This window comes from Acinonyx jubatus, chromosome C1 (genome assembly GCF_027475565.1).
Source record: "Acinonyx jubatus isolate Ajub_Pintada_27869175 chromosome C1, VMU_Ajub_asm_v1.0, whole genome shotgun sequence".
Lineage (NCBI taxonomy): Eukaryota > Metazoa > Chordata > Mammalia > Carnivora > Felidae > Acinonyx > Acinonyx jubatus.
Window position 1 is genome coordinate 101253845 of NC_069381.1, and position 23728 is coordinate 101277572.

A 23728-nucleotide genomic window follows, 5' to 3' on the forward strand; every position below is an offset into this window, starting at 1 on the left:
AGGCCTATCAGGTGACCCACCTCCAAATATCCATAGGCCCTAACTGACCAGTGGGCTACTTACAACCAGGTACAGCTACCAAAAAAGGGAGCATTCCATACATCGCCATAACTCATCTTCCCCTTTTATTTTTGAGACAGACAGAGAGAGAACACGCAAGTGGTAGAGGGGGAGGGGGAGGGAGAGAAAGAGAGAGAGAGAGAGTGAATGAATGAATGAATGAATGAATCCCAAGCATGGAGCCGACGTGAAGCCTGACATGGGGTTCCATCCCACAACCATGAGATCGTGACCTGAGCCAAAATCAAGAGTTGGATGCTTAACTGACTGAGTCATCCAGGCATCCCTAAGAATTCACATTTAAGTAATCTCTGCCCCCAACGTGGGGCTCAACTCACAAACCTGAGATCAAGAGTTGCATGCTCCAACTGAGCCAGCCACTTGCTCCTAGGTCTCCTCCGTTTATTACACTCTATTATAATCATTTGGTTAATTGCCACCATAGGCTATAAATTCCCTGAGGACCGTGATCGCCTCTGCCTTGCTCTTTCTAGTGCCTATTAGAGTACCTTGCCCATCCAAAGTAGATACTCAGTAAATATTAGATGAAAATACAAATAAACAAAGCTTACAATCAGCTACCCTGTCCTCTGCCCAGTGAGCACCCTTTCTGTCTCTGTCTCTCTGTCTCTTTTTCTCTTCCCGTGCCCCAACACATGAGCCCTGGCTGTGTCTGTCCAAATATCTGATCACCTGAGAATCCATCCATGGCCTAAGTGCCTACTCAGATATGGATGTCTGTGTTTGTCTAACCAAGGTAAACTGGTCCAGGAAGGAAATGGTGTTGTTTTCACACCTCTGCTACAGACTGACATGGGTAGGGCTTCAGTGACCTGAATAGTGGAGTTTGTATTTGGATGCAGATCCTTGTATTTTGTACTGTATAAACTGAAACTTTTCCACTTGGTTTTTTCCATCTCTTTGGACGACTGGACACTAAGGCAGTGTCTGGCAGAAGAGTGCCCTGGCCTTGTAGTCTATTGGTTACTGAAGCTAGGACACTGCCTTACTGTCCTTTCCCTGACAATGAAGGACACTTGTCACATGTTGGGGCCACCTGTGTGTCTAATTTGGGGCTTAACTGTGCTAGTGGATGACAGTGAACCTGGAATCTGTAGAAAGGCAGGGACTGCACTCTGGATAAAGTCTTTCCTCTGCCCTGGGGTCTGAGGACTTTACTGTTTGCATTTGAACACTTTCTGGCTAGGTGTCTCACATCAGCTAAGGCGAGGGATGCAGGTTATATTACAATTCTTACGGGAGACAGGGAGAGTCTCTTTGTATAAAAACAGAAAGCTTTAGGGGTGACTAGTCAAAAACCACACAGTTATTTAATGACAGAACCAAATACTTAGACCCACTAGAGTTCAATTTTTGCTTTAAAACTGGGTGAATGGAAAGAAACTTCATCCATAAAAGAACTCACTTGGAAGCTACTAAAATGTGTTTCTAGGGATTGAGTAGGGACCAGCCATTTGTCCCTTGGTCAGAACCCGTAGAACCCTTATGAAAATACTCAGTAGTGGGGCGCCTGGGTGGCTCCGTCGGTTGAGCATCCGACTTCAGCTCAGGTCATTATCTCACAGTTTGTGGGTTTGAGCCCCGCATCACATCAGGCTCTCTGCTGTCAGCACAGACCCTGCTTCAGATCCCTGTCTCCCTCTCTCTCTGCTCCTCCCCCATTCACACTCTCTGTCTCCCTCTCTCAAAAAATAAACATTAAAAAAATTTTAGAAAATACTCAATACTTCACCCTGTTTTATAGATCTATGGCTTTGCCCCAGTGGTTTCAGTGAGGTCCAGAAAAGAAATTTAACTCTGCATGCAGAAAAAAATATTTATGAACTACACTTTCCGTGGAAGGGGTATGATTCAAAAAAGAGAAGCTTTTTTTTTTTTAACGTTTTTTTTTTTTTTTTTTTTGAGACAGAGAGAGACAGAGCATGAACGGGGGAGGGGCAGAGAGAGAGGGAGACACAGAATCGGAAGCAGGCTCCAGGCTCTGAGCCATCAGCCCAGAGCCCGATGCGGGGCTCGATCCCACGGACCACGAGATCGTGACCTGAGCTGAAGTCGGACGCTTAACCAACTGAGCCACCCAGGCGCCCCAAAAAAGAGAAGCTTTTAAAATAAAACTCACCCACTGAGAGTTAGTTTTCACTTTGAATAATCACAAATTATAAGAGGGTCTGCTCACAAGGTTTTGAGACTCTTCCTCCGGCTAATCTATTTCTTCTTGAATTCTTTTAGTTTATAGAATTGCTTTGAAGTGAGACCTGGCCATATTTACTTTTGTCTCAAAGACTCTTATATGGAAGAGCATTCTCCTCTCTGGCTTGTAACCTGCTGTCTTGCAAAGGTGCGATACCCATTTCCTTCACGTGCCAACCCCAGCTCACCTCTTACTACACTGAGACCTTCTAGAGGTCAAGAACTGCAATGGGAAGAACTTTGGTTCCAGCAACTTTTAATCTTCAGGATGTACTTTACTTGCTGATTTTATCAACAAATGTATGCTAGTGTGAAGTCCAGCTTCTTTCTTTCTTTCAGTGTCTGCTTTTACCCCAGCAGCAAACTGTGATAGATACAAAATAAGATATAATCTGTCCTCAAGGTGCTTGAAGATTAATTGAAACACCCACATGCTTGCATGAAGTTAAATACAGAAACAAAAATGTGAAGTAGGAGCCCAAGACTGGTGATAAACCGTTTATCCCCAAAACAGATAGTTGAGCTATTGAGAGCATAGTACTTTTCTAGACATCAAAATCGAGAGGGGAAGCTGGACATTTTAAATAACTCATCAGGGCAGAGTGAAGTGACTGCTATGCTGGAGACAGGCTTCAGATGACCTTGCATCCCAATGTACAGGATAGTCCCAGTGTTGCCTGTTGTCCCGGTATAATTATGGTATAAATATAATATTTTCACCTTGAAAAGAGTCCCAGTATGGGTGTTAAATTATAGTCCTCTTAGTTATAAACAAGTGTAGTTGGAGTGAAGAGAAAGGAACTCTTTGTTCTGACTGGGGGGTTGGAGACAATCTCCTAGAGGAGGGAATGCTAGAGTCTAACAGTAGTGAAGAACAGGTTTACAAAGAGGGAAGAAGCCATCACAGGCTGAGAGCAGCTCTGGTAGAGACTTGATGACTCCCAAGGACACACACGGGAGTGATTTCTCAATCAGTAGAAGATCTTGGTTTAGAGGAGAGGAGGGTGGTACCACCAGAGGCTGGAAGGTGCCTTGGAGACTATCTTGCCATAGGCTACCATCACTCAGAGTTCTGGTTATCAGAAAAAATGGCTGCTGGAGGGGCGCCTGGGTGGCTCAGTCAGTTGAGCGTCCGACTTCAGCTCAGGTCATGATCTCGCGGTCTGTGAGTTCGAGCCCCGCGTCGGGCTCTGAGCTGATGGCTCAGAGCCTGGAGCCTGCTTCCGATTCTGTGTCTCCCTCTCTCTCTGCCCCTCCCCCGTTCATGCTCTGTCTCTCTCTGTCTCAAAAAAAAAAAAAAAAAAGTTAAAAAAAATTTTTTTTTAAAAAATGACTGCTGGAGAACCACTGATGGCATCCTGGTCCTGTGTTGGACCAAAAGGGTACAGTCCAAGCTGTGTGAGGTGAGTGGCAGAGAGGGAGGAAGAGAGTGAGTGAGGCAATGTCGGGGTTGAAGAGACTGGAAATGGTAAGAGGTGAAGTGAGAGAACCGTGAATTAGTTTGAATTCGTCCAGTCTACCAGTTAAGGAAGGTGCGGATTCCTCTCCAATAGAGTCTTGTTTGTAATTTATTTCTACATTTCTTCCTTCCTCCCTATGACCCCATATCCATTTGTATTCTGAGACTCTCAAGTTTAAGAGGCACTTAGAGGGAGGTTTATTTTCTTTATCACTCAAGCTTGGGAAATAGGGCACCAATGTTCTATATAAGTTTGGTGGCTAAAAGGAGCTACCATAGGGAGCCAAATGCTTTTTTGTTTTATTTTATTTTTTAACTTTTTTAATTTAATTTTTTTTTATTGAAGTACAATTAACATTCACTGTTATATTAGTTTCAGGTATATAACATTGATTCAGCAATTCTGTACATTAGTCAGTGCTCAGCATGGTAAGTGTAGTTAGCACCTGTCATTGAACAACATTATTACAATATTATTGACTGTATTCTCCATGCTGTACTTTTCATCTCTGTGACTTATTTTATAACTGGAAGTTAACCCCCTTGATCTATTTCACCTGGGAGCCAAATGTTCTTTGTTATTAGTGATCTTAGTAATGCCAGAAATCAAAAATCAAAAAACAAACAAACAAAATGAATATTTTACCTTTTCATGTTGAAAATGCCCCTTTTGACATTTTATTGTAAAAATTTTTGAACATATACAAAGATGAAGAGAACCTCTTATGTACCTGTCCCATGTCCTGGGGACCCGTGTCCTGCCACCCAGCTTCAACAGGTACCAACAGTCTGCTGTCTCTGTCCTCCCCTCCTTACAGCAGCTCTGGGACATCCTAGAAATGTGTCTGGAACGACATTAGAATATACCTCGAACACATAAGGGCTTTGTTTTTAAACATAACGGCAACACTATTATTATTGTACAAAAAAGCTTAAAAGTAATTCCTTAATGTCATCTAATACTTGGTCCATGGCCAATTTTCCCTTTCAAATGTCCATTTTAAGAGCTTAATTTGTATCTCTGAGTCTCAGTGTAGTGCACAGGAGTAGTATCTTTGGCCCTTTTGTGGGGAGGGCAGAGGAAGAAGAAGAGGCTGGAATCCTAAGCTGGATTCAGAATTCTTTCTCTTCTTTATGCCTCAGTTTTAGTAACCTTTTGTCTCCAATGGGCTAAGAATATACCTCTTAGAGAATGTTCTGTTTAGAGCAGAGAAAATCTTTTAAAGGTTTCAGATAAAAAGTGGGTTTTTTTGCACAAGTACACAGCATTATCCTGTCACCTTTTTATTCATCCAGCAAACATTGTCGTTCCACTTCTCCCTGGAGTGCATTTGTCCCTGGTTCATTTGCAGTCTGTTGGTTTGCGTATTCAATGTGTTTACTATGCGTCCAAGTGCAAAGCCCTGGGAGGACTTCAGGTTCATCACAACTGCTAGTTTTGTGAGTCAGGCACTGTGCTGGGTACTTTACATAGGTTATTTCATTTATCCCTCACTACACCCCACAAGATAATTTTTCTCACCCCATTTTATCACTGAAGAAATTAGGTTCTAAGAGGCAAAGGAACTTACACAGAAAAGGTCACCCAGCTAATAAGTGGCAGAAAGGCATTTCTGCCTTTCTAGGTCTGCCTGCCCTGAAGCCCATGTCCCACCCTCACAAAGCTGAAAGGCAGAAGCTAACAAAGAGCACACCTGGCTAGTTCCAAGGCACCATCGTTTTCTCTGTCCCTACGGCAGAGAAATAAGACATGTGTAGATTTACAAAGCCTTTTACGGTGTGCAACTGTTAAAATACAAAGGGAATGATGTGAAAAACCAGAGGCATAAGAAATGACTTCCGGGGCCCCCGGGTGGCTCAGTCAGTTAAGCATCCAACACTTGATTTTGGCTCAGGTCATGATCCCAGGGTTGGGAGATTGAGTCCTGGGTGGGGCTCTGCACTGACAGTGTGGAGCCTGCTTGGGATCCTGTCTCTCCCTTTCTCTCTGTTCCTCTCCCTCACTCTCACACACACTCTCTCTTTCTCTCAAAATAAATAAATTTAAAAAATAAAGAAATGACTTCTAATGGGGGGTAAAGTAAGGCTTTACAAGGGAGATGGCATTTAAGGATGAAGCTGAAAGAGGGACAGTGACAGGGCAATGAGAACGCATAGGACATGCACGAGACATCCAGTCAGGCTGGTGGAGTGTGATAGGAGAAGATGAATAGGTAGGTTAAGGTCAGATTTTGAGTGGATTCCGTTATCAGGCTCAGTAAAATTTAATTGCAGTGTCTTTACAAACCATTAAAAGTTTTTTTAGTAAAGGGAGTAAACTAATGAGAAATATGCTTTAGGAAAAATTTAAATGGTGGAGAGGCTGAGGTTGGGGAGACCAGTAATGAGACTATTTGCTCTGATCCCAATGAGAAGGAAGGAATACCTCACAGGGTGGTAACCATGGAAAAGGGAGAGATTACAAAGAGATTTTGAAATACCCAGTGCTAATCTTTGTTAGAGAAGCTTGGAGATCGTGTAGTTTTGCTTTGTAATTTAGATACAGTAATGATGTTTCTATATGCTAGATGCTGTTCTAAGTGCATGTGCAATAAGCTATTTGCAATGGTTATCCTTTAATTATAACTATTATAAATTCCTAGGACTTTTTGAAACATTTTTATAACAATTTAATAGAGATAAAATTCACATACCATTACAACTCACCTATTTAAAGTGTATACAATTCAATTACACATCAATGTTTCTATACTATTCAGAGTTGTGCAAATATCATAGCAATCAATTTTAGAATATTTTCATCACTCAAGATGAAAGATTTTCATCACTCAAGAACCATCACTCCCCAATGCCCCTGTCTCCCCTTTCCCCTTCCTCCCTTCCCCCCAGTCTACCACCCTCCACCAGTCTTCTTTATTTCTCTGTGGTTTTGCCTTTTCTGGGCATTTCATATAAACAGAGTTATGTTCTTTGTGACTGACTTCTTTCACTCAGCATATTGTTTTCAAGGTTCATCCATGTTGTAGCATGCACCATTCCTTTTTATGGCCAAGTAACATTCTACTGTATGGGTATACCACATTTTGTTTATCTATTCATCAATTGATGGAAATTTTTTAATTATTCTAGAATTTTGCTCTATCAAATATTTATGTTTGAAATAAGTCAGCTACTGAGTGGCACTTGTACATTTGGATTATATAGCAGTTTCTATCTTACTGTCATATTTCCTCATCTACAATGACCTTCACCCTTCTATATGTTACTCACCCATGAAGTTTCCCTGGGTTAGGCCATATCTGAACTTCCTCATCACTGGTCACCTTTAGTATCTTAGTATTTTTAGAAAATACCTTTATTTATTTGCTTATTTATTTTTATAAATTTCAGTTAGCCAATATACAGTACAATATTGGTTTTAGGAATGGAATTCAGTAATTTCAGGACTTACATACAACACTCAGTGCTTTCTTTTTTTTTTTTTTTTAATATTTATTTATTTTTGAGACACACAGAGTGTGAACGGGGTAGGGCAGAAAGAAAGGGAGACACAGAATCCAAAGCAGGCTCCAGGCTCTGAGCTGTCAGCACAGAGCCCGACATGGGACTCGAACTCATGAACCATGAGATCATGACCTGAGTCAAAGTCAGAGGCTCAGCCAACTGAGCCACTCAGGCACCCCATCAGTGCCCTCTTTAATAACCATCACCCATCTAGCCCATCTCCCACCCACCTCCCTAGCAAATACCTTTAGAATTTAAATTAATTAAATGAATATTAAAAGCTCTTCTCTTCTCAACTGGATTGCAGGCATACTAAGTATAAGAAATACATGTTGAACATCTTCATTATTCCCCAAGAGAACTTTAAAGTCCATTTCCACACTAAGAGTGTGTTAAGTGTGGAGGAGAAGGGTCTACAGGAGTCAGGGCAGATCCATTAACACTGCCTGGCTGTCACCCCACTTTTTCAATTTAAACTTCTCCCTTCCCCACTTCTAAAAGTGACTTGTGGAATACTGGTGGGAGATAGTGTACAAACTATTAACCTAGTTAATATATTTGGTAATAATGCTACTACTCGAACTCTGAAAGGATTGATAACATTTTGCATTAAGATTTTTTTAAATTGGTCAGGCAAAAAACCATTTCTCATTTGTAAATAACATTTTAGAATTCACTCTGCTGTAGCTTCTATTGGGGCAAGAAGTTGAAAATCTTGTTTTTAGAAGGGATAGTCACTTTGGGGTTCTATGAGCAGTGGGACAATTTGTAGAGTTAAAATTAAAGCCTTGGAGAAGAGTCAGGTAACTGGTTACTGCTGGTTGCTTTTTACCCAGTTGTGTGTTGAACTTTGCAATAAACACCAGGGTGGAAATGACTTGAGAATCCTGTGTTTAACACTTGCTGTTAGGACTCTGGTCAAGTGATTTTTCCCGAAACAAAACAAGCTGCCTACACAGAGAAGTCTGATTAAACACTGTTAATCTATAAACTCATCATTAGCCCAATTCTCAAGCTGTAGGTAATATGGGTTTCATTATAATGAAAGTTTATTGTAGTTCTGTTTCTAATCATTTAATTTTAGCTTCATCACTGAAACTTTCCCTTGAATTAGATGGGGGAATACTCCTCTGGGGACATGTTAAAAAAAAAAAAAAGAGGCTCTGTCTTCCACCCACCCCCCACCCCAGCCACCCCTTTCTTTCTTGAATACAAAAATTTCTTCAGTTATCTTGACAAAGAGCTGGCAAGATTTGGTGGTAAAATAAGCAGATGCAGTTAATTTGGGATCCACTCCAGCTGTACTTAGAATTTGACAATTTACATATGAATATTTACTAGTGGAGAATGGATAAATCTGATTTAGTACACAGGGATGTTTTCTGCAGAAAGAGGTTACAGAAGAGGGGTTGGACCGTCGTAATGCTGGAAATTGGCCTGCACTTGCATTTCCACATGGTCGATTTTGTGACACCCATGAAAGTGCTTTGATCCACTGGAATCACTGGTCATAAGATTTAGGACCTAATTTGGTGGAGATGAAACTATTTTAGCAGTTCCTTATGAGCCTCATAAACTTCATTGTCGACTTGAGTAGACGTAATGCTGAAGCCTAAGGAAGGTAGTTCTGTTTTTTGTCTTTCCTCTTTATTCTTTTCTTCCTTTCCCTCCTTTCCTTTCTCTTTTCTACTTATCTCAGAAGGGTAATGCTCACGCGAAGACTGTTCAGATTGGGTGTGTATTTGTGTGCAGGTGTCTGGGATATCCTACCTTTGGTGTAATACTTTTCTTTCCTTTCCATGACATAATATTAGTTCAACATGTGGTTGGTTGAGAACTTCAGCTATCCTAGTCAGAGAGGGCAAATTTTGGTTTTTATGGTTAATAATAGCTAACATTTTCTGAATGCTTACTGCATGCCCTGTATTGCGCAGTGTACATTTTGTGCATTATTTCGCTTAATGTTCTTAACATCCTAATTTCCTAATTAGTTGGGTGCCCTTATGATCTCCCCCACCCGCCCTTGATAGATGAGGAGGTTGAGGCTTTTAGAGAGGGCATGTGACTTGCCAAGCCCTCATCACCTTCAAAGCCTGTGCTCTTAACCACTATACTTACTGCCTAATACATTAGGCACATTCCCTAATTCTATAATTTACCACCTTCTACTAAATCAAGCAAAACTTGGCCGTGCTTCCTGAACTGATCTGTGGCTGAAATGCTAGAGCAAAAATGGAGTGCTGGATTTGATTATTGTTTTTATCTTAGAGGAACTCTTTGAGTTTCAATTTCCTTATCTTTAAAATGAGGGGCCTGGAATCTTTGGCCAAATTAATTCAAGTATTGACTCCATTTTCTTATCTAGGATTTGGAAAAGATAGAGCCAACAGAATTTGCATCCTCCAGATTTTGTCTTTTTTCTTTTTCTTTTAATTCCAGTGTAGCTAACATTCCATTTTTTCCTTCCTTCAGATTTAAATACTTTTCTTGGTGGGGCTGAGGTCTCTTGACTGGCACTAGTTAGCTGGGGGACAAAGATAGTTGAGCAGCTGTGTGCAAGGCAGAGTTCTAGGTATTCTAAATGCATTATGTACCTCATCCCATTGAGTCTGCACAAAGTCCCCTGTGGAATAGACATTATTATCTTCATCAAAAAAGAAAGCAATCGCAGTATACCTGTGGGAAAACTGAGGTGCATCTGATGAAGTCCATCACATAGTATTGATAAAATTCTCCCTGCTTAATACTATATATTCAGGGAAGGGACTAACTCATCTCTGTGTACTCTGCTCTAAGCCTTAATAAAATAAATCTCTGACTAGTATTTTTAGACCCCTCTTTAGGTTCCCCTACACACCTGCTCCTCTTTTACTGTTCCCTATTTTAGTTACTAGTGCGCATTATCACCCACGTGCTAGAAATCTCGGCATTGTCTCTGCTCCTTCCTGTCTCTCCCAAAGCAGGAAAGCCTCATGGATTCTGCCTTGGAAATGCCTTTTGAGTCTTTCTCCCTGTGCTTCTTTGGTGCCAGACAGTCCCTGTCTCTAATCTGAGCAGTTGCCTCCTGATTCATTCATCTTCTTTACATCTACTATAAACTCCTTCCTCAGGTAGACCCAATCATGGCAATATTTTGCCTAAAGCTCCCTGATGAGTTCTTGTTCTCTACTGACTACTGTTCAGTCTTCTTAGCATGGCTTTCACAAACTAGTTGCAAACTATTTTCTATACTCCTTTCCCACTCCTCATCAGACACCAGGCCACTGAAGCTGAACAATCCATGGACATTTCACCAAGTCTCTGTTCATACTTTACCTCTCTTGGGATGTTTTTATTTCCTTTTTCTGCCTGTCAAGTCACAATTTGTTGCTGTTTCACCTCAATAAAAATTAATTGTCCCCTTCATAGATTTACCATCAGATTCCTCTCTCAGCTTAAGCAAATGCAATTTATGGAAGTCCAATGTAACAATAAAGGCAGGGTGTTGTTTTCAAAAATGTTCACAACATAATTTCTTTTTTTTTTTAAGTTTATTTTTGAGAGAGACAGAATAAGTAGGGGAGGGGCAGAGAGAGAGAGAGAGAGAGGGAGAGAGAGAATCCCAAGCAGGCTCCATGCTGTCAGCACAGAGCCTGATGTGAGGCTTGAACTCACGAAACCATGAGATCGTGACCTGAGCCGAAACCAAGAGTTGGATGCTTAACCACTGAGCCACCCAGGCACCCCACAACATGATTTCTTTAAAAATTAAATCCCCAGTTATATTTAAATATAATTCTATATATAGCAATTTGACATTTTTTATATAATAAAAAAAATTATTATTATTATTTTAAAGTAGACTCCACGCCCAACTTGGGGCTTGAACTCATGACCCTGAGGTTGCAAGTTGTGTGATCTACCAACTGAGCCAACCAGGTCCGCCAAGAAAAAATTATTTTAATATACATGCCGTTGTCCAGTGCTTTAGAGAAAAACAGGCTTGGGTGGTGTTTGTCATCCGGGGACAATAATGAATGGGTTGGGAGAACGTATGAGTAGCTCCAGGGAAATCTGAAGCTGTATAGTCCATTCTTGACTGGGATACTGATCTATCTGAATCTCCTTTATGTCAAGAGGCATGAAGAGAGCTGGGATAGAATGAGAAGCTGTGAACCAAGGCAGGACTCAAGTAGGAACCTGGTTCCAGGATAGAGGGTCTGTGGCAGTTAATGATGATTAATGCCTGTGTGCTTTTCAGAACATCGAGCTGAAGGTTGAAGTAGAGAGCCTGAAACGAGAACTCCAGGACAAGAAACAGCATCTAGATAAAACATGGTGAGTTGCAGTTTGAACCAATTGAGCTCTTGGTTCTTTTCAGAGTCTGGTTTATTAATCTGAGAACAGTAGATTTGAAATCAAATTCCTTCACCTTAACTCTGGCATTTGAATGCTGTGTCCAGTTGAGGAACTGAAACAATGTGTTTTCTTTCCCTTTGGCTCTCTCTGTTACTCAATCTGACTGGCCTTGCATAGATTGGAAATTCACCAGGCCTAAGATTATAAACTTCCTTTTAAATAATCTGCTAGTACCATCAAGGGCTGACATAGATTTGGGGGGAATGGGACACTCTCACACACTGCTCGTGAAAGTTTGAATTGTGGCAACATATTTGGTATGTGGCACTGGCAATGAAGTGAAAAATACACGTTTCCTTTGACCAGATAATCTCTAGAAGGAATCTATCCCTCATAAATAAAAGCATGAGAATGAAAGAATAAATGTAGAAGTATTTTTACTGCATCATTATTTATAAATGGCAAAAAAAAACTAGAAACAGCTATCTATCAACAGGGCAATGGTTGAGGACATTTTGGCATAACCATACTGTGGAATATTATGCAGTCATTTAAAAGAATGATTTAGTTCTGTATTCTTTTCTTGGTGGGAGTCCCTGATAGACTAAGCAAGGGGGAAAAGTACTGGGTGATGTTTATGGCATAAGGCCCTTTGTTAAAGGCAGTCTTTTCTGTGTCTACCTGTGTTTGCTTGATTATACACAGAAAAAAACTGGAGGGTTATATCCCAGACTCTTTAACATTACTTGTATCAAGGAAGTGAGATTAGAGTTTTTGATGGGGAGAGGTCTTGTTTTTTTTCTTTGTATACTTTTGTATTCTTTATATACTTTTGTATTGTCAAAATGGTTACTTTTATAATTTATAGTTTTTATAATTAAAAAATCCTTAGTTTTAGGGGCGCCTGGGTGGCGCAGTCGGTTAAGCGTCCGACTTCAGCCAGGTCACGATCTCGCGGTCCGTGAGTTCGAGCCCCGCGTCAGGCTCTGGGCTGATGGCTCAGAGCCTGGAGCCTGTTTCCGATTCTGTGTCTCCCTCTCTCTCTGCCCCTCCCCCGTTCATGCTCTGTCTCTCTCTGTCCCAAAAATAAATAAACGTTGAAAAAAAAAATTAAAAAAAAAAAAAAACCCTTAGTTTTAAATGACAAGTATTGTTAAAATTTCTATTCAAAATAATTTTTAGATTCCATCCTGGAATTAGTATACATTCAATCTGACCTGGCATTGTTTATCTTTACAGTACTTCTTGATATGTAGGATGACAGTCCAGCAAGATGAGAATACTCAAAACTAGACTCAATTATATACACGATGCTGGTATTACTAAAGACTTACTAAGGCATTAAGTAAGCTTAATAGACTTGGAAAACATACAATGATTGAGAAATAAATTTTTATATTTGTGTAATGGTTTTTAAAAATGTTTTATGTCAGTTCAACTTTTAATTAGGTGGCATTATCCCTATTTTTAGAAATGAGAAAACTAAAGTACGTTAAAGTCTTCTCAATTGAGTGGCAGAGCCCACATCTTCTGGCCTCAAGTTCAAGGCCCATGTGACTTTACAACAGCTGTCGCCTATTAAATCAGGCAGTCCTTGCTGAGTTACTCAGAAAATGTATAACTTCCATTCTCAAGATATCGTAGTTAACTGTTGTTTATTGCGTTTGTCACGGAATATGAAGTCAAGGTAAAAATTGATGATTCTTGAGGTCTGCATATTTACAGGTCTTGGGCTGTTTTCTTGAGTTGTGTCCCTTGTACAACCAAGACCCTCGACTTGCCCAAATCTGTATAATAAAATGGGAACTCAAGATAAATATAGCCTCTGGGGTGGTGCCGAGTAGTGTCCGTTATCAACCAAAGAATCCTATAATCCTTGGGAAAGTCCCCTTTGGTCTTCATAGACACAACCTTCTGAGCCAAATATTAAAGTACCCCTGGGCTTGGATGGAGCAGCTCTGATTTATCATGAACCTGTGAAGGCTCAATATTGTTCTCTGCCCTGAGAACAAGAAGACGGTCCATGGTTCTCAACAAATGGCTTAAAACAGGAATAAAACCAAACCGGAATTAAGATCATTCAGCACCTGATACTGCCTCCAAATTGTTAATCCTCAGACATCCAAGGACAGCTGTTGTTAGCTATAAATAAGCCGGTGACACCTTACCCCCTACATGCTAGCGCCTGGACATTCATTCCTGAGGACACCAGAGAAGCAAAACTGGGCCAGAACCCTGAGCTTCCACAGATTAAATGTCTGTTCTCTGCATGGGACCATGGGAAAACTAGATAGAACTCTGGATCGGCAGGCCAGATTTAGGATAGTATGTGGGTTAATGACTGTAAAGGAGGAGAGCATTTCTTTGGCTGCCCAAATGGATATTCTGTCCCAGCGACCTAAATGGTAGGAACACTTTAAATTCAAACAGCAAGAACGGCAGAGAATTAGCAAAGCACTCTGGGAGAACAGTCTAAATGGAAGAGACCAAGGACAGATGAACACGGATGTTGAATTCTGAACCATTTGATGACTGACCACCTCCCAAATGAAAGATTCTCCTCTTGAAGCAATAGCGATAATGAAGCCTCTAGAAAGTCAAGTATATTCTGATTGACAAGCAACAAAAAATTAGAGTTCTGAAAGATTACCAGAAAAGTTGGAAAGAGCAATTCCACAAATAATTGCAGAGGGAAAAATGCTTCATTTCAGTGTGACTCTGAATTATTGAAACAACTTTTAACGGGTCCACTTGCTAAATTATATGACTAGCTCTGACTGGCTAATGCTCCTTGATTGTAGGGCTGATGTGGAGAATCTCAACAGCCATAATGAAGCTGAGCTCCGGCGCCAGTTTGAGGAGAGACAGCAGGAGACAGAGCATGTTTACGAGCTCCTGGAGAATAAGATCCAGCTTCTACAGGAGGTGAGCAGGAGTTCCGAAAGTCCATGCGCACGGGGCCTCTTTCACCTCTTGCCCTACTGCTCTGCCTCCTGGCATTCACCTTTTCTGTCCCTATACTTTCCTTCCCAACTCATCAAGTGTCCACAGTCTAGGGCTCCTAACTTAGGTGGGGCTTTGTAAAAGCCTCTCAGCTTTTCATTCTTTTTGCAGGAATCCAGGCTAGCAAAGGATGAGGCTGCGCGGATGGCAGCTCTGGTGGAAGCAGAGAAAGAGTGTAACCTGGAGCTCTCGGAGAAACTGAAGGGAGTCACCAAGGACAGGGAAGATGTACCAACTGACCGGGTCAATCCTGACCAATACGCTGAGGCCCTGGCCGAGCGGGACAAGTAGGTGCCTTTGATACTCTATTTGTCACTTGTCATTTACCTGTTCTCAAGGTTATAGGAGAATATACCAGCTGCACCACTCCCTTTTAAGGTCTTAGAGTAGACCTTCATGATTTCCAAGACTTTATTGCCTCCACAACCAAAGGTTTTCTTTTTAGGGTTGAGTCTTCAACGGTATCCATTAACAGGACTCATTTCTATACCTTGTTAGTAGGTATAAGTAGAACAGTAGTCAAATGATGGCAAACAAGAGACATGGATTCACTTCTTCACCCTTATTGAGCACCTGCCAGACACTGGCCTCACCACTAAGGTTACAGAGATGAACGACCCAGGTCTTCTCATCAAGAAACGTGTTACATGATTTTCTCTCTTCCTTCCTTCTTTCCTTCCTTCCTTCCTTCCTTCCTTCCTTCCTTCCTTCCTTCCTTCCTTCCTTCCTTTCTTTTTCTGTCTTTCTGTCTGTCTGTCTATCTATCTATCTATCTTGTTCTCAAGTTAACTAACATACATTGTAGTCTTGGCTTCAGGAGTACCACCCAGTGATTCATCACTTGCATATCACATGTTCCATGATTTTAGTAAGTTTTCTGATAGAAGTAGCATGCGATACTCTGGAGACATAGAGGATTGTCATCTATTTCAGACTAAAAAGAGCAAGGTGCCATTGAAGGTTTCCTGGAGGAGATGAAATCTGAGCTGGGTCTTGAAGAATGAATAGGAGATCAAAGAAATAGATAGGAAGTGGGTGAGAAAGGGAAATATTCTGTGCAGGTGGAGAAACTGTGCAAGCGAGACACAGGTAAGGGCATATATCAAGACCAGCAAATAGTTCCACATGATAGAGCAGAGGGTCTGGGAAAGACTAGTGAGAGGTAAGCTGGGAATAGGGTCAGATTGTGCTGGCTTCATATGCCATAAGGAACTTAAATTTTCTCCTAAAGGTAATTGGGCAGTTGTTGAGGTCACCCATGCCTAGATTAGTACAGCAACTCCCTAATGATTTCTTTACCTCCAGTCCTGCCCCTTGCTATTTCATTGTGATATTAACATTCAGAGAAGTTTTAAAGTGGAAAATTCAACAATATCACACTGGCACATAATTTAGCCTCTTAGATGCATGATACTATGGTGGCATAAAAAGCCTTTAGTAGTTTTTCACTGAGTAGGTGAAAAACCCACAATGACTAATGTGATCTTTTTGAGACACAAATCTGATCATGTCATTGCAGAGCCATTTAAAATGCTTTCCGACACCAGGGAGCATCTGGGTGGCTCAGTCAGTTAAGGGTCTGTCTGACACTTGATTTTGGCTCAAGTCATGATCTCACAATTCATGGGAGGGAGCCCTAAGTCGGGCTCCATGCTGACAGGTCGCTCTCTCTCTCTCGCTCTAAGTAAAGAAATAAGCTTTTAAAAATGATAATAAAACAAAATAAAATGTTCTTCCAACACCTGCAGGAGAAAAGATCCATTCTCCTTATCATGGCCATCAAAGCCTTCTATGATATGAACTCTGATTTCTCCCAGAATCATGCCCCACCATGACCCCTTCCCACTTTGCTGATGCAAGACTATTAATGACTAACGTTTGTTGCACTCTTACTATACAACTGAGCTGAGTACTATAATGCTGTTTAATTCTCCCAACAACTCCATGAGGTAGGGATTACTACACTTTATAAATGAAGACACCTGGCATTTACAGAGTTGTGTCACATGGTGTCACATGGTTGCAGGCATTGCTTGACTCTAAACCCTGAATCCACCCATTGCCTTCAGAAGCAAACAATGTCAGATCTCCAGAATTTTGTTCATGCTCTTCCTTCTGTGGGAAACCCTTGCCATCTTTTTCCTTCCTGGTGAATTCCTGTTCATTCTTCAAAACTCACTAAAGTATCAGTTGTCACTTCTGTGAGTGCTTTTGTGACAACAGAATTAAGTCTCTGTATCGTTGCCTTGTTTTACATACACATCCTTTTTTGTACAGTTCCCAGTGTGGTGGTATATTTGCTTTCAGATCTTTCCTGCTAGATTCTCTGAGACCCATGTCTCATGTCCATAGCCCAATAAACACTTGTTAAACAAAACATATGCACATGTGACCAATAAATTAGGGAGTTTATATCAGATGTCCTTACCAACTTTGTAAAGTAGAATAGATCATCTATAGATACCAAGGGTCAAACGGTTAAGTAAGGCTGGAGGCTTGAGAAAAAAAAAGCAATGTTCTATGGGGAATTGATATGGAATCCACATTCATCATCATAATTACTATTACAGCTTGCATTTACATGATGTTTTTAAGTTTTTAAAGTTCTTTCTCTGGCTACCTGGGTGGCTCAGTCGGTTGAGCATGAGTCTTGATTTTGGCTCAGGTCATGATCCCAGGGGCATGGGATTGAGCCCTGCATCTGACTCCGTGTGGAACATGCTTAAGATTCTCTTTCCCTCTGGGGCGCCTGGGTGGCTCAGTTGGTTGAGTGGCCGACTTTGGCTCAGCTCATGATCTCATGGTCCAGGAGTTCAAACCCCGCGTAGGGCTCTGTGCTGGCAGCTCGGAGCCTGGAGCCTGCTTTGGATTCTGTCTCCCTTCTCTCTCTCTGCTCCTCCCCTGCTTGTGCTCGATCTCTGTCTCTCAAAAATAAATAAATGTTTGAAAAAAAAAAAAAGATTCTCTTTCCCTCTGCCCCACCCCCAAAAGTTCTTTCTCATCCACAAATTTTAGTCAATCCTCATTCTTAATTAATTTATAATTAATTTAAAGTTTAAAATTTATAAGTTAATTTACAATTTGTCTATGAGCTTCCTACTTGACTTTCTGGTATCCCTCACCTTTCTACCAACTATTTGCCTCCCAAGGTACTACCACTGTCTTTTCCACCTACACAGGGATAATAATGACAATTGGAAACATTTCATTTAGTAGCCTCATGTTTTCCAAGGACAGGTATGTCTGGTACTCTAAGACTTAAGAGAAACAACAAGATCTACCTTGCACAGGGCAGATGAGGAATAGCTGTTGACTTGAACCTGTGGTTTGTATACTTCAGCACAGCACACACAGTCTGATAACTTAAATCCTAGTCTGAATTTCCTGCTTCTTCTCTAGCCTTCGCCTCTTCCCCCGACACCAACCTTTGTTCCAGTGACTCTTCCCCTAAAGTATCTTGTATCTTTTTAAAAGAAAATTTTTTTAATGTTTTATTTATTTTTGACAGAGAGAGAAAGAGAGAGGGACAGAGCAAGAATGGGGGAGGGGCAGAGAGAGTGGGAGACACAGAATCCGATGCAGGCTCCAGGCTCCGAGCTGTCAGTACAGAGCCCGATGCGGGGCTCAAACTCACAGACCACGGGATCATGACCTAAGCCGAAGTTGGATGCCCAACCGACTGACCCACCCAGGCACCCCATAAAGTATCTTGTATATTTATGCCTTCATTCCTTTATTCAAGCTCCTCCCTGTACACCTGGAAAACAGTCCAGTTTTCCAACTCTCTTGCCCCAGACTCAGCCAAGTTCAACAACTCACTTTATCTTTCTTCCTACAGCTCCATGACAGCACTCAAAGTACTATAGAATAGATACCTCTGTTTTGGTACCTCTTCTTACATCTCATTACTGTTATTTGTTTATGTGGCTGTGTCCCCCCACTCCCCAAACCCCTGACACACACACACCAAAAGATTTTAAGTTTCTATAGAGCAGAGATTGTGGATTTTCCAACTTTATATCCCAGGTATTTGGTAGAGTGTATTGAGTTTGCATAATGGTTATCCAGGAATTGTTTCTTGAGTGGAACAATAACCACCAGAAACACAACTTCTGGTCCCTTATTCCAAGAGTCACACACCTATGGTCTATAGATCCATGGGTCAGCTTCAGGAGGTCCATGAACCTGGTGAAATGTAAGCAGAACGTCATTTATGTATGCATGAAGGGACTGGGGCAGAGAATACATGGCTTTCTGAAGAAAAATATCCAAGTTCAATGACCCAAAAAGGTAGAAACCTACTGGACTGGATCATGCTGTCTTTGGAGTGGGCTGAAAAATAAAGGCAATAATAGCACCATGACCATTGTTGTTCTTACATTTTCTTTGCTCCAGAAGAATTGAAGAACTGAGTCAGAGCCTGGCTGCCCAGGAGAAGCTTGTAGAACAGCTCTCTCAGGAGAAACAACAACTGCTACATCTGTTGGAGGAGCCAACTAGCATGGAAGTACAGGTGAGGTGTGGGCAGAGCTTCCTGAGGTATTTGCTTCTGTATTAGTTATCTACGGCTGTGGAACAAATTCCTACAAATTTAGTGAGCTAACACAGCATGCATTCATTGTCCCACACTTTCTGTGGGTCAGCTGGGTTCTCTGCCCAGGGTCTCACAAGTCTGAAATCAAGGTGGTAGCCAGGCTGCTTTCTCATCTGGAGGTTCACTTAGGGAAGGGTCTGCTTCTGGGTTCCCTCAGGTTGTTGGAAGAATCTATTGCTGGGTGGCTGTAGAAGTTATGGCAGCCTGCTACTTCACAGGCAGCAGTGGGGAGAAATAGAGGGTCTATTGCTTCTCCTACCTCTATGCATTCTTTCAAGAGGCTCACCTGAGTAGGTCAGGCCCACAGTTTCATCCCTTTTGGTTAACTGAAAATAAACTGAGTAGGAACCTTAATTAACTGTATGTGCAATATACATTCATTTTTGCCATATAACATAGCGTAACTATGTGGTGACAGTCCATCATCTTTGCCATGTTCTATTCCTTAGAAACAAGTTGCGGATATCACTGGCACTCAGGAGGTAGGGATCACACAAAGCTCTGGATAACCGGGTGGGAATCATCAGGGCCATTAGAATTTTGCCCACCACTGAGTGGTTTCTAACTATATAGAATATATAATGTAGGGGTTTTTTTTCTGTTAATTTTGTTTTTATTTATTAGTCATTTTAATTCCAGTATAGTTAACAGTGTTACATTAGTTTCAGGTGTGCATAATGTGGTTTTAATATTGAAGAACTCTTACAATGATAAAAGTAATTGTATTCGTCTATATTGTTGCTCTTGAAGGTTACCTCAGAGGGAACTCCCCTCTTCCGTTCAACTTTTAATTTTCTAAAAAAGATATTTCCTAAAAGAACCCTAGAATACATCTGTGCCCAAGTAGCATAAGCAATTACCAGATATTCTTATAAGTCTTAGGCCAGTAATAAAGCAGACTGTAAGGTTTAATTTATGCTTCACAGATACCGAGGTTGGAGTCAAGATAAAAATAACAGTGATAAGAAGTAGTTTAAAGTAGTTCCCAACTTTTCCTGTGTCATGGCACAAATAGAAAATGTTAATATCTGTCAGGTGCAGTGGTAAATGGATGGAGCTTCTTACTTGGAGGTGGTCAGTCTAGGTGCATAGGCCATGAGAGCAGAAGAAATCCCTATCTTGGCTATACTTATAAACTTCTTGGACTGTGTGGCTCCATTTTGGTTAGAAAGCTCTGGTTAACAAATTCAGGAGATGATGTACATACATGTAATTTGGCAGACAGGAGGGGGAAAATAAAGTCTGTAGGCTTCTCACAAGATACATATCGAAACATGTGAAAAGTTTCTGAAAGGACTTTTTTTTAAATTCAAGTATAATCAGCATACAGTGTTATATTAGTTTCAGGTGTACAGTGTAATGATTCAGCAATTCTATACATTTCTCAGTGCTCGTCAAATAAGTGTGTTCCTGATCCCCTTTATCTGTTTCACCGCGCTCCCCTCCCCCTGGCCTCCCCACTGGCAACCACCAGTTTGTTCTCTGTATTTAAGAGCGTGTTTCTTTGTCTCTTTTTAGAAAGATTATTTTATAGACAAAGACTATATTCAAAGTTGTCAGTTCCTTTTACTGCTCCCCAGAAGGACCACAACAGAATGTCTGTGGTTCAGGGAAAACAGGTCCAAACAAGAATTATATCTTACTTTAATCTCTGAGACAAAAAGAAGTATTTTTTCTTAATTTTTTTAAGTTTATTTATTTATTTGAGAGAGAGAGTGAGCAGGGGAGGGGCAGAGAAAGAGGGAGAGAGAGAATCCCAAGCAGGCTCTGTGCTGACAGTACAGAGCCCAGTGCAGGGCTCAAACCCACAAACTGTGAGATCATGACCTGAACTGAAACCAAGAGTCAGATGCTTAACTGACTGAGCCACCCAGGCACCCCTAGACAAAAAGAAATATTGAAGTGCTTTCTATAACATCTTGAGACCATTTAGTCACATTCAAGTGGCTCAGATTGTTATAATATAAAACCTAGAAATGAATTCACAGGATTTCTTAAATACATATTCCAAGTGTAATTTAAAGTGTTTGTCAATGAATATTCAACAACTTTTCAGTAGTAATAACTTCAGCACATGTTGTAGCATATTCTATATGCCAGGTGCTGCTCTAAATACCTTATATATTAACTCAAATTAACTTAAGCCTCAAAATAATCCTGTGAAGTATACTAACTTGAGACATAAAAAGAATAATTTATAATAAAATAATGTTGATTTTAATATACAAATTCATGAGCACAATTATATTAGAAGACATAAATAGTCAGGTGCTTGTATCTGTATGACAAATCACTGTGAATGTTCCAGCCTCAAAGGTAGCCTAGGACAGTCATGTTATGTTGTGCCATTTAAAAACGGCAAGTGGTGATGCCATTAGTAAAGGGGGTGACAATGCCAAGTGAAAAACTCTTGGTAAATTTCCAAACAAAACAAAACCCAAACTTTTCTTAATTTTCTTTTTTTTTTTTTAATATTTTTTAATGTTTATTTTTGAGATAGAGACAGAGTGTGAATGGGGGGGTGGGGTGCAGAGGGAGAGGGAGACACAGAATCTGAAACAGGCTCCAGGCTCTAAGCTGTCAGCACAGAGTCCAACACAGGGCTTGAACTCATGAACCGTAAGATCATGACCTGAGCCGCAGTCAGATGCTTAACTGACTGAGCCACCCAGGCGCCCCTTCTTAATTTTCATAGAGCAGTTGAATTCGTGGAAAATTCATTGTATAATAACATTGTGTTTATATATACAGCAGAGCTCAGTTCTAGGTTCAGGGGATTTTATGACGTTGTATTACCTCACCAGTGCCCCCATGGAACATTTAGATCATTCTGTAATGAAAGCACAAAACAAAACTTCGTATTTTAATCCTACGGAGTTACTAATAATGCTAATACTGTTCCTGCTATAATCATAATAACAACATGTTAGTATTGGAAAACAACGTAACTTTACTGCAAATGAAAATATTTTTTAAAATGTTTATTTATTTTAAGAGGGAGAGCATGAGTGGGGGAGGGGCAGAGAGAATCCCAAGCAGGCTCTGCACTGTCAGCCCAGAGCCCGATGTGGGGCTCGAACCCACGAACTGTGAGATTATGACCTGAGCTGGAATCAAGAGTCAGATGTGCAACCGACTGAGCCACCCAGGTGCCCCACAAGTGAAAATATTTTTTAAAAATAGTCATGTTCAGGGGTGCCTGGGTGGCCCAGCCAGTTAAGCAGCCGACTTTGCCTCAGGTCATGATCTAACAGTCTGTGAGTTCGAGCCCCATGTCGGACTCTGTGCTGACAGCTCAGAGCCTGGAGCCTGCTTCGGATTGTGTATCTCCCTCTCTGTGACCCTCCCCTGTTCGTGCTCTGTCTCTGTCTCAAAAATAAATAAACATTAAAAAAAATAAAAAATAAAAATAGTCATGTTCATCAGAGACCATGGAAATAATGCCACTGGTCCACTAGTATAATGATAAGGCATCCAGAGACCCAGCTTTTATGGAGTGTCCGTGAAGCAGTGTGATGCCGCTACCCAGTGAAGAGGAGAGGAATGGGAAAGAGGATGGACCCATTCTGAGTCCTGCTCCTGCTCCAAGCACTGTGTGGAGGACTGAACATGCAGCTTTTTCCCAACTCTCACTACAACCTGTGAAGTAAGTTAGATAAGGGTCGCTTGGCAATCAGGGGAACCAATGTTTAGATTAAGTGACTCGACCCAAGTTTTAAAGGCAGTAAGTAGTGAGGTCAGAATTTGAATGTAGATTTATGTGGCTTCACACCCATATTCACCACTCTGAAGAGGTTGTATCCCAAGTGTACACATGTGTGCCATGAATCAAAAAAGATCTACAGACAAAATTCAAAACCGGCTCTCAAAAGATCAGTGAACCAAAATTTCCAGAATTTTTCGGTGACCAAAAGTGAAACTACCCATGAAACAATAATTCCTCATTCAGCCCTCCCCCAGTTCCTGATAACCTCTATTATACTCTCTGCCTTCATGAATTTGCTTGTTTTATGCATTTCATATAAACTGGAATCCGATAGATGGGTGGATGCATGGGTGGGTAGATAGATAGATGGGTGTCATTCAGAATTTGGGACAGTGCTTTGTCCTTCCCATTGCAAACTATGTAGCACCCCTTACCCCACTCATCATACTGATGACAATAAAAACAAGCACCCCATGAATTTGCAAAATGTACTTCAGGAGATGGTATAACTATACCTCAGTAAGAACCGCTGGTCTTGGGGGCTTAGCTTCCAAAGGGTTTATAGTCCAATAAAACATTGGCATATGAACAAAGAATTAAAATAGAGGATGATAAATGAGAGAAAGAAATATATGCACAGTGCTGAAGGAACCCACAGATGACCGGGATTAACTCTACCTTTAAAAGTCAAAGAAAGCCTTACCTGGAAGTTTCCCTTGATCTGGGCCTAAAAGGCTGAGTGCACCAAGCAGAAAACAAGAGAAGTGCATTTTAGGCAGGAACAGTATACACAGTAATGCGGAACATAGTTAAGAAATTGGGAATAATTGGTATTATCAAATACATGCTAAGC

At 41.0% G+C, this 23728-nt stretch overlaps 1 protein-coding gene across 18 annotated transcripts in view; it reads left to right on the top strand.

Annotated features, from left to right (window-relative positions):
* The window catches only part of PDE4DIP (phosphodiesterase 4D interacting protein), a 218170-nt gene that overhangs the window by 98310 nt on the left and 96132 nt on the right, over positions 1-23728 (top strand). For 17 of the 18 annotated variants that reach the window (XM_027058236.2, XM_027058233.2, XM_027058238.2 and 14 more), the window contains 4 exons: positions 11475-11551; positions 14374-14497; positions 14687-14862; positions 18971-19088. In XM_027058236.2, the coding sequence (XP_026914037.2) occupies positions 11475-11551; positions 14374-14497; positions 14687-14862; positions 18971-19088 (495 nt within the window). The remainder of the gene's footprint in view (positions 1-11474; positions 11552-14373; positions 14498-14686; positions 14863-18970; positions 19089-23728) is intronic. The other variant, XM_027058234.2, reaches the window with a different exon arrangement.